At 43.9% G+C, this 20,709-nt stretch overlaps 1 protein-coding gene across 5 annotated transcripts in view; it reads left to right on the plus strand.

The window, feature by feature from the left end:
• NOL4 (nucleolar protein 4) overlaps window positions 1-20,709 on the plus strand; it is a 353,984-nt gene that overhangs the window by 175,651 nt on the left and 157,624 nt on the right. For all 5 annotated transcript variants that reach the window (XM_057503972.1, XM_036885429.2, XM_036885440.2 and 2 more), the window contains one exon: window positions 12,016-12,299. In XM_057503972.1, the coding sequence (XP_057359955.1) occupies window positions 12,016-12,299 (284 nt within the window). The remainder of the gene's footprint in view (window positions 1-12,015; window positions 12,300-20,709) is intronic.

The raw sequence follows: 20,709 nt of genomic DNA on the forward strand, positions 1-20,709 counted from the left end.
TTTTAACAGTCACCACAGGAATTTATGAGTCAAAGTTTGAGAGCCATTGATACACACCTATCATTTGAAATATACTTGAGTAATTCTGAGTGGTTTTGCCTGTCTACTGTAAGACACCATAGAGAGCCTGTATGTTTGTCACTGTATTCATTTATATTGCTCTGTAACAAATTACCACAACTTAACAGCTTAAAACAACACCCGTATCATAGTTCTGCACGTCAGAAGTCCAGGCAGGCTGGGCTGAATTCTGTGCTCAGGGTATCAGCAGGGCCTGTCCGGCCTCCATTCTGGAGGCTCTGGGAAAGAATCCACCTCCGAGCTGTTCAGGCTGCTGTTGGAGTTTGGTTCCCTGTGGCCGCAGGCCTGAGGAACCCTTTCCTGGTGCACTGGCTGCAGAAATCCCTGCCCGCCCCCGACACTGCCTGCGTTCCCTCTTACAGGCCGCCTCCACCGACAAGCCGTCAGTGCTGGGCTGATGGATCCTTGGCTGTGAGCCTCTCTGACTTCTGCCACACCTAGAGGAAGCATTGTGTTTTTAAATGCTTGTCTGATGAGTTCGGACCCACCCTGTAATCTCCCTATTTTAGGTCCAGTGTACCGTAGAGCATGTCACGATCACAGGAGTGACATCTTGCCACACACACAGGTTCTGGGATCAGGTGGGGACCTGGGAGAGTGGTCTTGGGTGCCTTCCTACCACAGTGCCTGATGCAAGAATGCGGACAGTGAGTGGTTCAGGGACAGGCACAGAGACAGAAGACTCAGACACTCAGTAGATACGCGATTGTGATCTGTGATTGTCCAGTTTGACAAACAGTTATTGAATATTTACTGTGTGTCAATCACAAATTGATAAAGGAGAAAGAAAGAAAACTTGTCCTCCAACAGTTCACATTTCACACTCAAACGCCTTTAGAAATAGGGACGCATTTGATACTTTGATAATTTTGTCAGAATGATTTTCCATATATTGTACAAAAAAACTGATTCTATATAACTTTAATCTTTGATTCTATATAATCTTTAATCTTCTGACAGGTAATAAAAGCCCATTAAAATCTCCAGATATTTGATTCAATTATGTCTCTCTCACAATCCTTGAAAGCGTTCTCTCTTCAGAATCTAATAGTTCTTTGACTATCTGTTCTTACATAATTTCAAGTCCCTTCAACACTTCAACAATATGTTCAATGGGACATAGTCAAATCACTTAACATTTCTGTTTCACTGTTTCTTCAAAAGTAAAACAAGTATTGTGTATTAGTTAAGGTCGTTTTTTCAGGTTAAAAGGTTGATTATTCAGGTTGGTTTTCAAGTTGTGTTTGGCTACATTCAGTAAAGACAATACCAAAAATGGGACTCTATTGCAGGGACACTAGAGTTTCTCACTAAATTCATAGAGAAGTTGGTGCCCAATAATCCGGAAAATAAGAACTAAAGGTGGCCTCCATTTTGAAAAATGACAGGAATATTGGACAGTAAATTTTATACTTTCTGGCAGTTAACATAAAATGCCCAGTTCTGATGACTCCCCTTTCCTCCGTTTCACAGCTCTAGCTCCGTCCAAGGCGGCAGAGTGTGCCTCCTGGAGCCTGAACTGGTGTCAGGGGGACTGTGTGCTCTAGGCTTGCATCCCCGTGGGACCGTAGGACACACAGTCATTTGGCTGCTAACACACACACATTCACCCCTCACACCATCACGCATCACACAGCTTTTTCATAGCTTCAAAGAGAATTCCACTGAATACTTCCCACTTCACAGAAACACCAATGTCGTTTTCCCACATGTGGAACTAAATGTGAGTCATGTCCAGCTATGGCTCCCAGAGAGGATGTTGAAGAGCCGCACTTTTCTGGGGTCAGATCACCGCCTGAGGTTCACTCCTCTTTTAGTTCCATGACAACTGGAATTATGTAACTAATGAGCAAATTAGTGTATTCATCTTCCACTACCACAATGTGGTAGATAGAACTTACAGGTACTGGCCCCCTAGTCTCTGCGCCTGGCTCCAGAGCCATCACTGGCATTTAAGACCAACCGGATGGATGGCTCAGCTGTCCTAGCACAGTGCTTAGGGGGTTTGCCAACTGGGTGTCACAGCAGGGCTGAGATTGTATCTCCGCCTGTGATAATTGCCTGGATAGTATTCCTTTCTGCAGAGAACACAGGAAATGCTCCAGGTGCTCCTGTGGGCCTGCATCCCAACGCGTTTGTTCTCTGGACAGTCTGTACCCTCAGTACTCAGGATTTATCCCTGCAGCTGATGCACAGCCCTTCTGGTTAGCTAGTGCCAGAATGCCCTGCACGGCGTGAGATGGACAGCTGTCTATCTTCTCACACCCTTCTGGTTAGCTAGTCCCAGAGTGCCCTGCATGACATGAGATGGACAGCTGTCTGTCTTCTCACAGCCCTTCTGGTTACCTAGTCCCAGAGTGCCCTGCACGGCATGAGATGGACAGCTGTCTATCTTACATCCTGGAAGTGTCCTTCCTACAGGCCAGTGGAACCTTCAATTATAGAGACAAATTACAAGAAGTACCACTTTGATCTTTGAAGAGCCTTGTTTTCCCGACTGTTACTGTGGTTAAGAGAAAGGCAGCCCCAGTGTCAGCAGTGGGCTCAGAGCCTGTCTTGTCCTGAAGGGTGGCCCCTCAGTCTCAGTGGTGCCACAGCTGAGATCCTAGTAGTTCACCTGCTGCTCTGTAAGGCCCCCAGTCTCTCGGGGGTAGGCAGGCAGTCACAGCGCTGACCCCACTGGAGCCCTCCAGCTGCTTCACTTCCTTACTGTAGTATGTGGGGGAAGGGGAGTAGTAAGACGTTTTGAGGCTCATGTAGTGGTGTTGAAGGAAGAATGGGTAAGAAATGGGGAACCAAGTCAGAAACAAGTGTCCATTCTGCTGAGGACGGGTAGCTACCCCCAGGACCTCATGCATCCAATACAGCTGCTCCACCTTCAGGAAGTGGGCAACCTTCTCACCATTCCTTATTTTATCAAGATCTCAAGGGTGGGCACTGTGCCGGCCAGCTGGGCACTCAGATTGGCGGTGGGAACCCCAGCTCCCGCCCATGCACATCCCCTCCCCTGCTCTGACTGGTGCTCTGTCCATGAGCCCACTGGGCAGCCTGGGTTTGGCAAGTAGGACGATGGGCGTCCACAGGAGAGGCCACATGGGACATCTGATCAGTAGGACCATGCACAATAGAGGCTTCTGATGGGCGCTGGCAGGCGTGTGAATGTCTTTAAGCCCCCAGCCTGTGGTGGAAGATCTGTCCACATCATCCTTCTTCCAAACACTCCCTTTTCAAGACTGTACACCATGTGGCTTCTGCCAAAAATAAAAATGAAAAAAGCATGGAAAAAGCCCTCAGACTATCTTTGCTCTAAGGAGAATTACAACAAGACCTACTGCTTAAATCCTGTCCATTTAGTGGCTTTCCTTTGCCACCAGGCCTACCATGGAGGCACCTGTGCCACCACAGAACCCAGAGCCATGGAAACCGGGCCAGCGTCCTTCATGCTCAGCAGTCCATGAGGAGTTTCCTGTAAGACAGTGGACAGAGGGCAGAGAAGGCGGTGACGTGTGGCAGGTTTGGAACGACCTGCTCACACCCTTGGGACCTCTACAGGTTCATTCCTGTGCCTGGCACTTCCACTCGATGAGGGAGGACCACCGCCTACAGGTGACAGGCCAGCTGGTGTCCAGCTCCTGATGGTTCATCAGAAAGTGAAGCCACCTGAGGAGGACAGGGCTCTGCACGAAATCTCGGTTTTCCTGGCAGAATTCTCCAGGTGGGGTCACTGCAGGCTTGGTCCCTGATTCGCATGCACTGCAGGCGCCTAGAGCATCGTCTGCTGGTGGTCCTCGTGAAGGTCAAGTGGATAAGTCATTTCACTGCAGTCTTAACCAGACAAGACCTGCTGGGCCATGTGCCTTCCTAAGTTGCAAGGAGGTCAGGTTTTATGAACTCAGCCTTCACTTGGGCGGGGCTTCGAAATCATCTCCAGAATGCTGGATTACCCCTCACTGAGGAGGCAGGCCCTAATTTCGGGCCTATCATCTGTCCCTCACCACATCTGTCTCGCCGAGGCAGATGAGGCCGTCCCTGCTCTCCCGGGCTGGTGGCCTGGTTGATGTGGGGCCCTGCTGATGTCAAGTGGGTGCAGTGGCAGCCACAGTCCCCATGCACCCGGCTGAGAACGCAGCGTGCCCGAGGCGTGGTGGTGCGTGGGCGAGAACGACTCGTTAGGATCTGCGTGGACAGGAACTCAGGCATACTAGGCAGGCTGATGGCTGATTTGGTCAAATAGGTGAAGGGGAAGGGTCCAAAGCAGGCCACGAAGAGGTTAAAGGACAGAGGAGAGGCCTGACAGCCAGGACCGTCCTGTGAATCCAGGGCGGTCCCCACCTTCAGGGGTCTCTGGGCTGGATACTGCCAGGCTGGGCGGCCGCAGGTGACGCTCTAGGGCCCCCCCCCCACCATGACTGTTAACTGCCTTTTAGCTTCTAGGAAGGTGTGTCTGATTTATTAGCGGCAAGGCAAAAACCCTCCGGAATTGTCTGACTAAACCAATGTGTGGGAACCTCCTTTTGGGTCATGTTCAATTTAGCTTTGGTAGGAACACTTCTTACCAGAAGAGCATAGTCTAAATCTGTGATGTTTTCTTCATTTAGCTTGGTTATCAGTTTAGGGTGATTCATGATAAATCCCTGAGGCATTTATTCTATAACTTGTGAAGTCACTTTCTAATAGAAAATTTTCTTTAAAATAACACTGTGTGACAGTTTCTTGTTTCTGCTGTCCATCAGACGTGTTTTCTGGGCACACCTCCCCAGCACCAAGTCGTCAGCTTGCTTTGAAAACACTGAGCAGCTGTATAATGATTGTCTTCAATTCACTTTACATGTGACATGAGATTTTATTGTTGTATATACTGTTTGCTATATGGCACAGAACTTCAAAAACCCACAGTATGAACTGTCTGGGTCCAGGCTGTCACAGTAAACGGCTTCCTGAGCAAGCTGCCGATGCCTGAATGCCTTTCACAGCTGCACTGGGGCATTACACCACCTTGATATTGTCTTATTTATCCATTAGTCATATGTATAACAGTTTGTGTACAGCACAAACTAGGTCCTGTGAAGGAGCACAGAGAAGCCTGAGATGTAAAATATACACCATGTGGACACTTGCAGCCTAATTGGTAATTAAAACATAGATTTTAAAGTCTAAGGTCACAAGGTGTGATAAGGTGAGAAAAAGGACCAGCCACTGGACTAGGATGAGTCCCCACTGAAACTAGAATACTAACGTTGGAGTAGGATTTTGAGACTTGTGACAGTTATGATTAAAGACAAGTAAAAAGTTAGCATGGGATCTAGTTCAGGACCACTTATCCTGGGGTCCATGGGTAGATGAGAGGGTTCACGCTTTGGGAAGGGGAAATTGTACATATATGTGCACACACACACACACACACACTGCTAGCTGAAGTGGAACATCCCATTGCGCTATGGATGCAGACGGTAAAACAGTCCATAACTGACTTCATCCACCAGGAACCAGATACTCCATATGAGGAGGATGGGGAGGATTTCTTGGTAGCAAATGCACATGTGATCACTTTAAAAATCACAAAAATGTTTATGCATACCATTTTCTATAAGTTGTTTAGGCTTCTGAAACCCAAAACAAGCTAATGGGAAACCGTGAAAGTAGTTTGCACCTACTTATGCAATTAAGAAACCATCGTTAAGTTATTGCATTAACAACCATTTTAAAAAAACGAGTCATTTTAGAATTGGGGGAAAGTTCTGTTTTCTGCCAGTTGACACTGGCTTCGTGGTAGGAGCAGAGAGTTTGCTCAGACTAGACTCGCAGTCAGTGGGCTCCTCCGCAGACCTGCCCTGATGGAACAAGGAATGGTTCTGAGAGTGATCCAGAAATGGGACAGGTGGTAAAAGATGGAGAAGCCTCTGCAATGCTAAGCCCCGCCGCAACAGGCGGAACGCACCCACGTTCCTTGTCCTCTCCCTCCTCTCCTGCATTTGGCCCTTACACTCTCACCTGAGCCGGGATAACCTTCTCATGACCTCCACACACCCCCTTGTGTCTCGCCCCCTTCAAACCACCCTTCCTGCCCTGGGTCTCCCTCACCCTGGGCTCATCTCCAGCGGCGACTCTGTTCTCACCGAGGCGCCTCGTTATTCATGGTGCCCTCGGCGGGACTCAGTGGGACAGATGCCGTCTTCTTCCCTGCATTGTGACCCTCTTGTTGTTGTCTCAACGGATCCATGTGGAGTCTCTGTGGACTCACAGTGCCGAGGAGACTGCCTGGCACATACATAATAGGTATTTGGTTAAATTTCAAGCTAAATAATATAGGGAACACACATTACTTCCTCAATGATAGTTTGGAATTGGTTTTCTTTTATATTGTGCTGAGCTCTAGTTTTATGCTTTGAAACTTGCGCCTTATCTCTGTGCCTTCTCTGTGCTGCTCCAAAGCTAAGAGCCCATCCTTCTGAAGGCAACAGCTGAATTTAGGAGCCACCCATAGGGGTGACACCCTTCTGTAGAGTGAATTTAGTGGACAACTGAATCCTTTTGTTATTTTCTTATCCTCAATATTGGTTTTATCATTTCAAAATCAATGTCCTTTAACCTTTTAACTATAGTTACACATACAAATATTCACATATGCATTAATTGACATCAGCAAACTTCTTCTTAGTGTGAATATTTTGACTTCAAAATGTAGCATGATTCCTTTGTATATGATTAAGGTAGCATTACTAAATAGCATAGAATCCAGATTATACTTTGCAAATACAAACAAAAATAAAAGATTACATTTTTTATCATCTTTTCTAAGTATTTTGTAATGTTGAGGACTTGGAAGTATAAGACTTTTGTAATCAGCAAGTGAAGATCTTGCATAAAGATGAAAGACAGAGCAGAGCTGTTTACTTAAGTCTTTACACCTGTATTGCAGAGGACACATCAAGTAGGAGCCGAGGACTGGCAAGGTCACCAGGAGGATTTCAGGAAGGGAAACGAGGAGGACGGGGAGTATTTCTGGGTGGCAAATGTGCGTGAGCTCTTGTCTGGGGGAAGGCCCAGTGGAAACCAGGAGTGGTACTGTGGAAAAGGGATTCACACCTGACTCTGCTTTGCAAGTAGATTTTAAAGGAATTTTTCAATTTTACTTACGTTTTTGGATATTAAGGTAGCAGTCTTTTGAATCAAGTTTATTTGCATCTACATTTTGGATTTAAAAGTTAGATTTATGGTGAGATATGAAAGGGAAGTTTGCTTAGGAGGCTCCAGAGGGGGAGGGGTAGGACTGTGGTGTATTTGTTGGAAAACACTAAGAAGTTTTTGGACCCCATGAGCATCTGACCTGGATTTTAGGACTAAATTTCCAAGTGCTAATCTTAAAATGAGGATGATATGTACTTTTTCCTATTCATTTTGCCCAAGGCACTTGGCCTAAAGGCCATAATGAAGAGCTGCTGAGTAAGAAAGTAGGTGAGGTGCTTTGGGAGGCTTCAAATACGTATATAGCCCATATGCTTATAGAGAGATGGGTAGACATATTCTTAGACATATATGTATATCTATGTAATTAAATACCTCCCCCCTCCCACCATGCACACTGTGCTTGGTCAGTCCTCTCAGCAGAGAGCTAGTCATTGACTCTGGTGCTGATGAAGTTACTTCACACAAAACAAAATGATGATGGAGACATTCAAAATAACTTAAAATAGTATTTTTAGGGTCTGTACTCATTGCTGGCTCTCCCTGTACTAATTGGGGGCTTCACAAAGGAAAAAGAAGAAAGTGAATAGCTGGCCACTAATGTGAGTGTTACTACACTTTGTAGACGAGGCTGAGCCAGCTTGGGTGGCCACCCCACAGCACTGGATCCTTCCCTCCCAAACCAGTCTCAGAACATGTGAGCCAGGCGTCCACTGGTCCTCCTGAGGTCACCAGGCGCCCACCTGCCCTCCTGACTTCACCAGGCTCCACACTGCCCTCCTGACATCACTAAGCGTCCACCAGCCCTCCTGACATCACCAGGCACCCACCTGCCCTTCTGATGTGACCAGGCTCCACACTGCCCTCCTGACATCACCAGGCATCCACCTGCCCTCCTGATGTCACCAGGCGCCCACCTGCCCTCCTGACATCACCAGGCTCTACACTGCCCTCCTGACATCACCAGGCACCCACCTGCCCTTCTGATGTGACCAGGCTCCACACTGCCCTTTTGACATCACCAGGCATCCACCTGCCCTCCTGATGTCACCAGGCGCCCACCTGCCCTCCTGACTTCACCAGGCTCTACACTGCCCTCCTGACATCACCAGGCATCCACCTGCCCTCCTGACGTCACCAGGCACCCATCTGCCCTTCTGACATCACCAGGCACCCATCTGCCCTTCTGACATCACCAGGCTCCACACTGCCCTCCTGAAGTTACCAGGTGCCCACCTGCCCTCCTGATGTGACCAGGCTCCACACTGCCCTCCTGACGTCACCAGGCATCCACCTGCCCTCCTGATGTCACCAGGCGTTCACCTGCTCTCCTGAAGTCACCAGGCTCCACACTGCCCTCCTGATGTCACTAGGCATCCACCAGCCCTCCTGACATCACCAGGCACCTACCTGCCCTCCTGACGTCACCAGGCGTCCACCTGCCCTCCTGAAGTCACCAGGCACCTACCTGCCCTCCTGACGTCACCAGGTGTCCACCTGCCCTCCTGAAGTCACCAGGCTCCACACTGCCCTCCTGATGTCACCAGGCTCCACATTGCCCTCCTGATGTCACTAGGCGTCTACCAGCCCTCCTGACATAACCAGGCACCCACCTGCCCTCCTGACATCACCAGGCGCCCACCTGCCCTCCTGACATCACCAGGCTCCACACTGCCTGTCATCACACTCCACATTCTCCTCTGTTGCTAGGTACCCTGGGCGCTCCGTTCCCACAGCTCCAGGTGCCATTTCCTCTTGGCACTCAGGATCTCTGGTCCCAGTGTGGCAGTGCCCAGGCTGCACTTGCAGAGAAACCCTGGCACCCAGGGCCTGGGACCATAAGGGCCACACTGGGGACATGGTGCCCTCTGGGAGCAGTGCAGTGCCCACACGCCAGCAGCCACTCGGGACAGAGCTGACTCCATCGGGTAAGGAAGCAGCCTCCCCGCTTAACATGATAAGCTGCTGTGAACTGATAAACAGGTATCTGAGATTTGTGATTTTAAAGTCTGAAAAGTATATTAGGGAAGAGAGAATTAAAACCATTAACATGGTTATAAGAAACCAGAAAATAAAAAATGGTTGATCTATCTTCAGTTTAGTATCTGCTCACTTACTTACATTGAATTTTTCTAACACAGGCATCAAAAACTTTTGTTTTAAATTTTGATTTATAAAATAGTGACATGTGACATTCATTATTGGTGGTTTTGCTGTTTTAAGTGATAAAAATATGTGAATATATGGTTTATACAAATATGTAAATCATTCATTTGTTCTTCATGAAACATACTGATTTACTCAGCAATGAAATATGTAAAGCTGTTGAATTTAGTTACCTTGGTAACATCTGGAGTGAACTACTCTGTCTAAAAATATTTTCTCCTTTATTGTTTATACTTTATGGCACAATTATAAATATATGACTTTTATTAAAAATTCTCCTGATAAATGATAAAGTTTTTCTTACCTGAAAAATGAATAAATTGTATACTATTTACCAGATATATATGATGATTTCAGATTAATGGAAGACTTGGCATGTTTAATTTTTAACTATAATACATATTGGGCTTATATACGTATGCCATATTATTTATGACCAGTTTCCTAAATTCTCTTATGTATGTATTCTTGTCGCAGGAAGTCATTTCTTGAATGGGTAGAAAGAATAATCTAATAGTAGAATCTTGCCATTTCAATGTGTTTAACTTTTCACAAGACAATTTAAAAAATCTGTTTAAAACATTCTTTTACTGAAAATCAAACTTAATGCCTTTGGTGTTCATTTTACCCTGGAGCCAGAGGCCGGAGGGAGCCCAGGGGGTCTGGCCCTCAGCCCCACCTCTTGGGACCCCCGCCCACCCCCCGCCTGCCCGGCTCTCCTCTGGGCTCTCAGCGCACCGGCTTCGCTGACTTCTAGACCTTGTAAGTGGTCCCCAGTCTGTCGCCTTCACACCGCTCTCCCCGGGAGGGGCAGAGTGATCTCTCTAGAACAGAATTGTTTTCCTGTCACTTCCCACAATAAATTAAAATGGCTCCTGTTGTCTCTGACATTGCAGTCCAAGCTCTCTGACATGCTGCGTGCTGCCCAGGCACCTTCGTCCTCCCTGAAGGTCCTCCTGCCCCACTCTCTCTGGCCCCCAGCGCTGGTCTTACTTCCCACGGGCCCTGCACAGTCCCTCCGCTGATGCTGCACCTGCTGACCTCCTGGGGGAGGGCGCCCTTTCCTCAGCTCCTTTACTTGGCTAAGGCTTGCCCAACTTTTGGAATTCTGCTCATATGCCACCTTCTTTAGGAAAACTGATGTCTTTACCCTGTCTTCTGGATCATAGCCTTTTTGCTCTGCATTTTAGTTGCCTGTTTACTTTTCTGTAAACACACTGAAGGCAAAGTCTCTGTGGGCCAAACGTGACCCCCGTTTAGCTAAGGTGCACAGGAAATGTTGAATAAATGAGTGAACTGGTGAGTTACACCACTCCTTCAGAATCCAAGTATTACTTCCATCAATCTACTTGATTAGAAGGCATTAAGTATTTCATTGCATGCTACAAAAAATAAAGCATACTTGAGAATATTCAAAAACTAAGGAAAAACCCCACAAACACTGAATATTATTACTATTGCTCATTCATATTTATGTTTTTATCAGTAGCCCTTAACTAAAGGAAACAATTTAACAAATTTGTCCTTCACAAGCCTTTAAAATTAATTGCAAATTCTTACATATGTAAAGACAAAATTAAGAGAAATAAGATTTTACGTTTAATGTAAACTTTGTTTCTTGCTCTCAAGACATTTGTTCTAAATGAACTTATTATTTATTCTAAAACCAGAAAATGTGGACGAACTCTGCTTCTTGTCCTTGTTCCTGTGCTGTTTCTCTCCCCAGTTATCTCATCCTAGTTATTTGAAAATTGTATATAGTTGGTAATAAAGAATATAAGAAACTCTAGCCTCATACAGTTAAGAAGAAATCAGTATAAACATTTTAGACTACATCTTCTCAGCCTTTCCCCCTGTGTTTATGTGGCTCTTTTTACCAAAGTGGGGTCTTACTGACCGTGCTCTGTGGCTTTTCCTTGTCCTGCTTCATGACTCACATTTTCCCATATCTTTAAAATGGAAGATTGAATAAATCCATAATATTCCTACCATCCCAACATGTGTGAAGCCAATCTTCTATTTTTGGTGGCTTAGGTCACTTCTAAATTTTTGTTATAAATGACACTGGTATAAATGCCTTTTGTATAAATGTATAAAAATGTCTTTTTACCTGCACTGAGATGCACACAGTGATTAACTCCTCAGGGTTAGGAGTCCCAAAAAGTACAACTGAGAAACTCATAAGCCCTTTTAATGTTTTTGATGCATGTTGAATAGTAATAAAGCTTGACCCAATGTGCACTTAACCAGAAGGAGGTAATGCTTCTATCAGAGAATTTTTTCCAAGCTACATAGTCTCATGGAAAACAAGAACTGTTCGCAAAATAGTTGACAATTGTCTTACTCTCTTTGTTTAAATTTACTTTTGAGGTTGCATTTGAGATGGAGCTGTTGTCTCTATTTTATCTTCTTCTTTTGTCTGAATGTGCCCACTAGATTCAAAACAACAATGTTTATTTCCATATTATATGCAAAATTAGCTCAGCGCCAAGCAAAGAAGAAGAGCTCAACAAATGCTGGTTGAAGTAGAAACTTGAACAGCACATTAATTAAAACCAAAATATAAATTTTTCTTTGCAATAGATGATTCTGCTGCTGAGAGCTTCAATGGCAATGAGACTCTGGGGCACAGCTCAGTGGCTTCAGGGGGAGCACACGGCAGGGAGATGGGTGACCCCGCCGGAGACGGCACAGCCGGGCTGGAGCAGGAGGAGCAGCCCCTGAACCTGAGCGACAGTCCCCTCTCAGCACAGCTGGCTTCAGAATACAGAACAGATGACCACAGCAGTCATGGGAAAAACAAATATAAGAATCTGCTAATTTCTGACCTCAAGATGGAACAAGAGGCAAGAGAAAATGGAAGCAAGGTAAGGCCATGTTGCGGTTTGCGGAGCATTTTTAAGTCAGTCATGAAGGTTACAAAGAAATGTGTACTTATACAGAGATGAAGATTATCGTCACTAAAAGTATTTCAATCAAATCCCAGTAATTCATAATGAAGAGACTTAGAACCATAGCTGTTGTATGTCCCCACAATATAAGCAATAACGTCAAAAATAACAGCGAGCCAAATGGGCCGTGTCTCGGTTAAAGCTGCTAGCACGTCTTACACGTGGAAGCATTTGATTTAGTGTCTTGTTCATATGATCTTATATCTCTGGCAGTTTGGTGAGCTCAAATGTGAAAGTTCAGCCTTCAGAACACAGTTCTGGACTATGAAGAGGTCACTGTCTGGTTTCTCCTAGATTGCATAGGTGTATCTGGTAAAAAAGTTTCAGTTAAATTCTTGAGTTTGCTTTAGAGACTGGGGACTTCAGGCAGTAATTAATTCCACCTCCACAGGAGAAATGTGTCAGTGTTCTAGATGAAATGTACACATTAAAAAGCTAATTTATCATAAACTATTATACAAGACAGAAATGTGTTTCAGACACAGTGTATAAATCTCTATAGATTTTTTATATGAGAATAAATTAGTCCTCCCTTTCCCAAATGATCCTTTTTTTTTTAAATTGAGCTTTTATTTCTACCAGTTTGAAATAATGCATGCTGGTGACTCTGCTCTATAATCTTTGAGGATAACTTTTGGATACACAAGGATTTTTATGGCCTATACATTTTGATTCCCTCCCTCTGCCCTGACTTCTACATTACTGTTATAGAACTTGTTTTTTGACACAGATTCTAAAAATGTAATGTCTTCATATGGATTAATTTTGGAATTTGCTGAAGCACTTTGCTTCCTAAATTAACTCTATTTAAATCCACTTGCTTCCCTGAAGGTGCGTTGATTTATCCTCTGCTAAGTGAGTCACTAGACATTATCACAGATTGAGGAACTTCTGCCTGAGGGAGGCTGCTACAACTTTTGCAAATTTTCTCTTCAGGGGTTTAAAGCCAAATCACACAAACACAATGATTTCATATCCACTAACATTGTCTAAACCACTGTGTTAACGTTCTACAGAACAAAATAACCCTTCAGTTTCCCTGCCATCCATATGATCCTATCTTTATAAAAATCGTGAAACATCCTTTTTATGCTAGTATCTGTTGAATATTTTTCTAAACTTATCCAATGGTTTTCTCTTCTGTTCTTTATCCCTTTGTTCAGTGTTAATATAGGAACTGTGCTAGTTAGAACACATTCTTACATACATTAAGCAGAATGAAGGTACTTTTCTGCTCCTATTAAAGTGGAGCTATGAAAGTCCAGATTTAGGGGCTGCATGTGAGGAATACGATGAGAAATGGGCCTGGGGTGAGAGGCCCCTGAGGAACTGAAAGGAGGAGCAAGTGAGAGTGGTTGATTGATTGATTGATTGATTGATTGATTGATTCTGATGGACAGTGCTGAGGTATCAACTAAGATGAAGATATAAAATATTTGAATTCGTGAGAACAGTTTTGTTCACATGTTGGGAGCGGAATTCACAGGGACTCTATTCACTCCTTTGGAAGGACAGACTCGTTCCCATCACCCGCCCCAGTGGAGTAGGTGGTGCAGACACTGGGAGAGAGTCTGTTCATGAGGCTAAGGCCCTCCACAAATAGCTTTGGTAAAGAGGGGACATGCACACAGAAAAGGCTCTTAGTGAGAGTGTAGGCAGATGTCTGCCCCTGTGTGAAAACACTGAGAGTCCAAAGCAAGAAAAACCATTTGTGTTGAAGTGAAAAAGAGGGCTTCCTAGAGAATGTGACTCAAACTTTGGAGGAAATGTGATATTACCATTTTTTTCAGAAGGGGTTTCATGTTAGACATTGTGAAGAGCATGAAATGCTGACAGGGAAGATGAGCTGGTCTCATAGGGTGGGGAATTGTTCCTCCAGAGCTCTGACTTCCTAACATGGTATTTGAGGAAGAACTGGTATTGTTTTGCAAGATGGACCATTTGCCACCAATTAATTTAATTCACCAGATATTTACCTAGGGCCTCCAACATGCAGGGCACTGTGGTAGGAAGCAAAAACATGGAAAGGGACAAAGCAGCATCTCTGGCCCTCAAAAGCTTATAGACTAGCAGGAGAGAGGGGTGAGCCTGGAACAATGGCCTGGCTCCTTAAGTAATAAGACGGGCATAGAGCAGGGTGGAATGAGAGGACAGAGGAAGCACCTATGGGATTGTAGGGATCCTTAAGGACAACTATACAGAGTGACTGATGGCAGGGGTGAGTGTGAAGGGCAAGCAGTGGCATCCAGACGGGGGGTTCAGCTACGGTAGAGCACATTCTGAGGCACAGCTACAAGAGAGCACGCTTGGCATGGAGCATAGCACAGCCTCAGGAGGGCATCTTTGGGAGGAATGGAGGGTAAGAGCCTCCACCAATGAAGTCTTTGTAGGCTATCAAAGGGCTTCAGATTGTACCCCATGGGCAGAGGTTAACATGATAAGATTGTGGTCAGCTTAGAAGTTTAGGGAGATTATTCTGATAACCTTTTAGTGGGTGAGTAGGACAGGGACTAGGGAAAAACAGAAGCCTGGTGAGAGCTGTGGTGGCCATTCAGGAAGACTATGGCACAGAGATATGTGAGAAAGTGTGACGGACATGTTACTTTGTTCTTTGGACATTGTGCATCTAGGACCACCATATGCAGTGCCATAGTTTGTACATGGCCAAGCCCCTGGGTACGTCTTTCCTGCAGACACAGTGTGAGCAGCCTCTTTTCCTCTGTGCATCCTATTAGAGGGGAGATTCTGTGAGCATAAGAACATCCACCTCACTTACTGCAGTGTGTCTACACCTGGCTTCACATCTGGTACATAGTGGTTTGCAAATATTTAAAGAAATAAAGTTTTTGAAAATGTAGGAAGTGAAGCAGGGAACATTCTAGAATGACTCCAGGATTATTGGCTTGGTTGCCTGCATGGATGGTTGCAAGTTTCAGAATGAAAAACATTGAAAGAAGCAGTTTTTGACATGTGAAGCTTGCGATGCGTGCACAGTACCCCCGGGCGCCCTATCTAACAGGTGGTGGGGGCACATGTACCAGCTCAGAAGAAGTGTCCAGGCTGGAGAGGGGAACTGTTTTTCAAGTAGAAGCTGCCTGAAACTGTTGTGTTGGTGAGAACCCCTCAGAAGAGCCAGACTGGGAGAGGAGAGCGTCCGACTGCATCATCCTGCAGGATATCAGCCCATCTGGGACAAGTGGCCTAAAATTAGTTTATGGATGAAAAAGGACCACAGGAGAGCATGCAGGCAAGCAGAGGAGAGAAGGAAATATTTCAGAAGCCAAAGTGTGGGGGCATTTCAGAACTCATATGTGGTCCAGTGGAGTCATCTAGGTGGGGTGACTTGGTCTGAGCTTAGGCGATGGCTGGTGAAGATCATGCTGAGAGTGGATTTAAAACAGTGAAGGCATGAGTAGGCTTAGTGGGATGCTGGATTGGAGACAGCTGCAGAGGCTAGTAGGCAGGCTGAAAGGGCTCAGTCGTGGGGGCAGCTGCACCTGGAAGTGTGTGTGGGGCTCCTAACCATTGGAATCCCCATGTGGGGTGCTTTGGGTCAGTAGTTGCTGTACCCCAAGGCCACCAGATGGACTTGGCGCTAGCGGCTCAGCGCTCACCTGTCCATCAGCACTGCCTTCCTTTAATATTTCCTTCAAATTTTTACCTGTAAAGATATTACCATTCAAGTTAAAGTTTATAAAATATCTACATAATTACCATTTCTTCTATGCATTTTTTTTAGATATGGTGAATAAAAGCAGTATATTTTTTCAAAGTATCTCTTTGAAATATTTAGGTATAAAGAGATTGCCTTTTAAAACAGAGGAACAATGGATTCACTTTTGGAGCAGTATTATCTTGCTCATTGTCAGTTGGATATACTAGCTCACTACTGGTTTAATTTGATGATTTTTAATGTCTAGCTTCTTGGTGTTATAAAAGGTTTTAGGGCAAGCTCTTGCTTGGGGTGGAAACCATAGTATATATCCAGCAATATGCCTATTATGTGCTCAGCACTGTCCTGGGTGCTTGGTGAGAGGAAAAAAGTCTCATTAAGAACTCACATTTTTGCCAGAAAGAGAGACAATAAGTAAGTAAGTGCATGATGATATGGAAAGTAATGTGCATGTGGGGGAGCCTTCTAGGCTTACTAAGCATGCCTTGGAAAGTCCCTGAGTAAATTCTTAATGGCTAAGTAACAGATGGCCACTTGGCAAAGGGGAGAGTATGGCATATTCTTAATGAACAGAGCTTTAAAGTAAGGCCCCAAATGTGGGGTCTGGGAGTGGTAAGAGAGAGGTCTGGAGAAGTAGTGCAGGGTGTCAGACTGCAGTAGGCTGTGAGTACCTGTTTAAAACTTGATCTTTGTTAACAAGGAATCACTTTAGGATTTGGGATAGGAAAACTTATCGTCAGTCTGGGTTTTGGGGTCAGTCATTGTGGCGTGTTTGTTACAAGGTGACTTTAAGCAGCATGAAAGGGAGGAGACTGCTAGTGGGTGAGACCCTGCCTTCACTAGGTGTCATAGGGATGGAAGGAGAGCGTAGATTCAAGATACACTTAAGACGTTAAATGGACAGAACTGGGAGTTTGGCTGGGTATGGATGGAGGGCTTGAAGAAAGCTAACAGCCACAGGGTAAAGTATGTATAGATCCTGATTTTGGGGTGTCATCTCAATTCTAATAATGATGAACACTGTATAATGATTCCATAACTCAAATCCACTCAGTGTGTTAAGGAGAACAAGTGTAATCACCAGCCTCATTTAAACGTAAAGATAATATACGTCATGGATGTTAAGCTTTTTGGCTCACATTAACTATACAGCTGGATAAGTGACAGACCAAGTATTGAACCCAGGTCTCTTGATTCTGAAGCCCATGTATGTCTCACTACAACCACACAGTTTAATGCTGTGTGACACTTGTAATCCCTGTGGATTGTATGGTGACTGTGGTGGGACAGCTTTCCAGAGTGGCAGAGGTCTAACACAATTAGTGCACAGGTCCTTGATGTGCTTGCAGTGGCATTTCTTATACAAATATTTCTTTTGCTCCTTTATGTGACTATTTTACTAAATGAAAGTAATATATAACCTGTATCTATTGGAAATTGAGCATGTCTGTACAATAACCATTCATTGCTTTAGAGCATAAAAGGCAGACAAAGGGATAGTTTAGTTAGAGTGGGTCTTTGAAAAGCCCCAGGGCAAATTTTAAACTTACATTTTACTGACTACCAATAATGTATATATAATATTTCCAATATGTTATATATAAACATATATTTGTAAAATATATATTTACAGTGTATTATATGTATAATATGCATAACTATATGTATTATACACACACATGTAAATAGTGGTGTATTTTGTTACATGGACTTAAGTTCTCATTATTAGACACAGTTTTTCTTCTGCCTGGTAGATTTTTTTAATCAAAAGATATACAAGAAGGATGTAGTATATTATTTTTATAGTGTCTATCATGTTTGTGATCTAAATTTAAATGTATCTAATGCTTCTGTGAAAAATGCTTGCCTTGCTATTTACAAAGCACTGTTCCATTAACTACACGATGGAATCATACTTTAAGATTAGGAACTGCTTCATTTTGCAAGTGAAGAAACTGAGGCACACACACACGGTTCCTCACACCCATCAGTGTCCTTTAGGGTCACACGTTGTGGTCATCGTTGTGAATGTTTCTGTGCAGTTAGAGGACGGGCAGGACCACGGCTTCCGAGAGCCTGCTGTGCACACGTGCGTCCGTGTGAGCTCATCTACCACCTGTTACCTCAGGAGAAGGGGGAAAGTGGAGGGCCTCCATAATGTCTACCCTGACGTGTAGTTGATTTTAATTCCCCACTTGCAGCAAAATATGCATTTTGAGTTCCTTTTCAAGCATGTGAGAGTTTACTAGGTCACCACAAAAATCTCACCTGGTCCTCCAGCCATTGATGTTCTGCATTGATATGTAATCTGGTTAAGAGTTATAGGCTGTATCTTTGACTGAAATAGAACACAAAGAAAATCAACCAATTTTTGTCTTTATTTGATGGTTCATCAGTAGCTCAAAAAGAAATCGTTTTTTGGTTTTTGTGTGTGTGTCCATGTTTTCTGGGCTTTTTGGTGGGTTTTTGGGTTTGTTTTGTCTATATATGTATGTTTTACAATTACAGTCTATCATTTGTAATAAGATCAAATGATTAAAAATATAATTTGGCCTATAGGTGTGTTGAGAATGGTAGAGGAAATCTAAGAGAAAGAACTGTAATTAAAATACACAAGTGATTCATACATGTCTCAAAATAATTGGTTTTACCAGGACTCACTGAAACACTTTGATATTGACCCAAATTTGGGAAAAGAAGAAGAAAAATTAATACTAGAGACAGAAATCTATACATTCTCATTTGTCACAAAATAATAATTTATATCATTTTCACTAATATTAACTATTTGATGACTCTTAAAAGATATCCCTAAAAGCAATTCTTTGTAGCCTTGTTATTAGTATTTTTAAAATATTTTTGAAATGAGATCCTTCCTTTTGAAAGGATGTTAACTTAGATGACAGAATAAAAAAAGAATTAAATCATAACCTGGGTGCTAGAAATAATGAAATGTCCATTTGTGGCGTTCTTACCATGAGCCGGGCACTGTTCCGAGAGCTACACTAGGTAATCCCCGTAATGATCCGACAGCATTATGCTCTGTCGTTGTTCCCATCTTTGCAGTTGGGATAGCTGATGCCCAAAGACATTCCAGATATGGCCACACTCGGAATCGATCGAATTTGGATTTGAATCCCAAATCATTTGGCCCACATTTCAACACCACAATATGAATCGAGGTCATGTGGTGGGGCTTGAAAATAAGCAACAGCAAATCTGTCTTGCTGTGTCCCAGCTGCTGTTTTACGGCTCAGAGTTAATTCCCTGACCCAGAAGGCACACTTATCAGCCCTATGACGTAGAGCAGATCTTTACCTTTTGAGCCTGGATGCTTCATCAGTAAAACGGAGGTATTATTACTTAACCTATAGGCAGTTGTGAAGATTAAATGATTATGTACTTCTACATAGACGTGCGTAATAAATGGAATTGTTATTGGCTCCAGAATTGGGGGCTTAGCTGAACCTTGCAAAAATGTTCTCAATTCATAAGTATTTGAAAACTTGAATATACATTTTAACAGCCTACAAGTTACTTTCTGAAATTGACAATTTGGAGAAGCATAATAATTTATTTCAACTAGTAAATACTACTTTTCTTGTTCCCTTTGTCTCTTTTTCCTTCCTTATTTTCTGTTAGCTATACCTGTTTCCCAAGAATCTGGAAAATGTAATACATTCCCAAAGGCATTTTATAGGCATTTATCTTAAGACCTATTTCTGTGAATATATAACATGTGCTTGTGGAGATGGTCCTAGGGTGCCTTACAGTTTCTGCATGCTGAGGCCTTTCCTGACCTTGCTGGCATCTCTCCAATCCAAAGGTCACTTCTTTCCTGATATCTTTCTTGAACACCTCATCTAGGAAACAAACAAAGCAAAAAACAAAAAACAACCCCCCAAAACCCCTTCTTTGGGAAAGACCCATGAGTAGTGAGGGCACGGAGGCACGTGGCGGGTCCTGTGGGTGGTGGGCTGTGGGCCGCCCTGAAGTGATCTGCATGCATGAGGCTTGCCTCCTAGAGAACGTTTGTTGAACTGAAAAGATGCAGTGATGTGGGAATACTTTGTATTGATCTTATTCCACCCACCTTCTCATAATGTGAATAGGTCCTATTCCAGATAATCTGTATAAAGTCTTATTTCTCTGGGCCAGAGATTCTCCTTTGAATATTTCAGCATGAACAGGGACTCAATTGCATCTGACACTAAAAGCACAAACAGCAAAAGCAAAATCAGTAAGTGGGACAACATCCAACTGAAAAGCTTCTGCACAGCAAGGAACAATCAAAATGAAAAGGCAGCCTGCAGAATGGGAGACAAACTTCGCAAACCATATATGGGATAAGGAGTTATTATTATACAACTCCATAACAATAAAACAAAACAATCTGACTAAGCAATAGAAAGAGGAACTAAATAGATATTTTTCCAAAGAAGTCATCCAAGTGGCCAACAGGTGCTTGAAAGTTGCTCAACATTGCTAATCACCAGGGAAATGCAAATCCCCTCACAGTGAGATATCCCCTCACATCTACTAGAATGCCTGTCATCAAGAAGGAAAAGATAACAGTGTTGGTGGGGTGTGGGGCAAAGAGAAACCTTGTTCACTGTTGGAATGTAAACTGTCTCAGCCATTATGGACAACAAT

The sequence above is a fragment of the Manis pentadactyla genome, chromosome 6 (assembly GCF_030020395.1).
Source record: "Manis pentadactyla isolate mManPen7 chromosome 6, mManPen7.hap1, whole genome shotgun sequence".
Taxonomy (NCBI): domain Eukaryota; kingdom Metazoa; phylum Chordata; class Mammalia; order Pholidota; family Manidae; genus Manis; species Manis pentadactyla.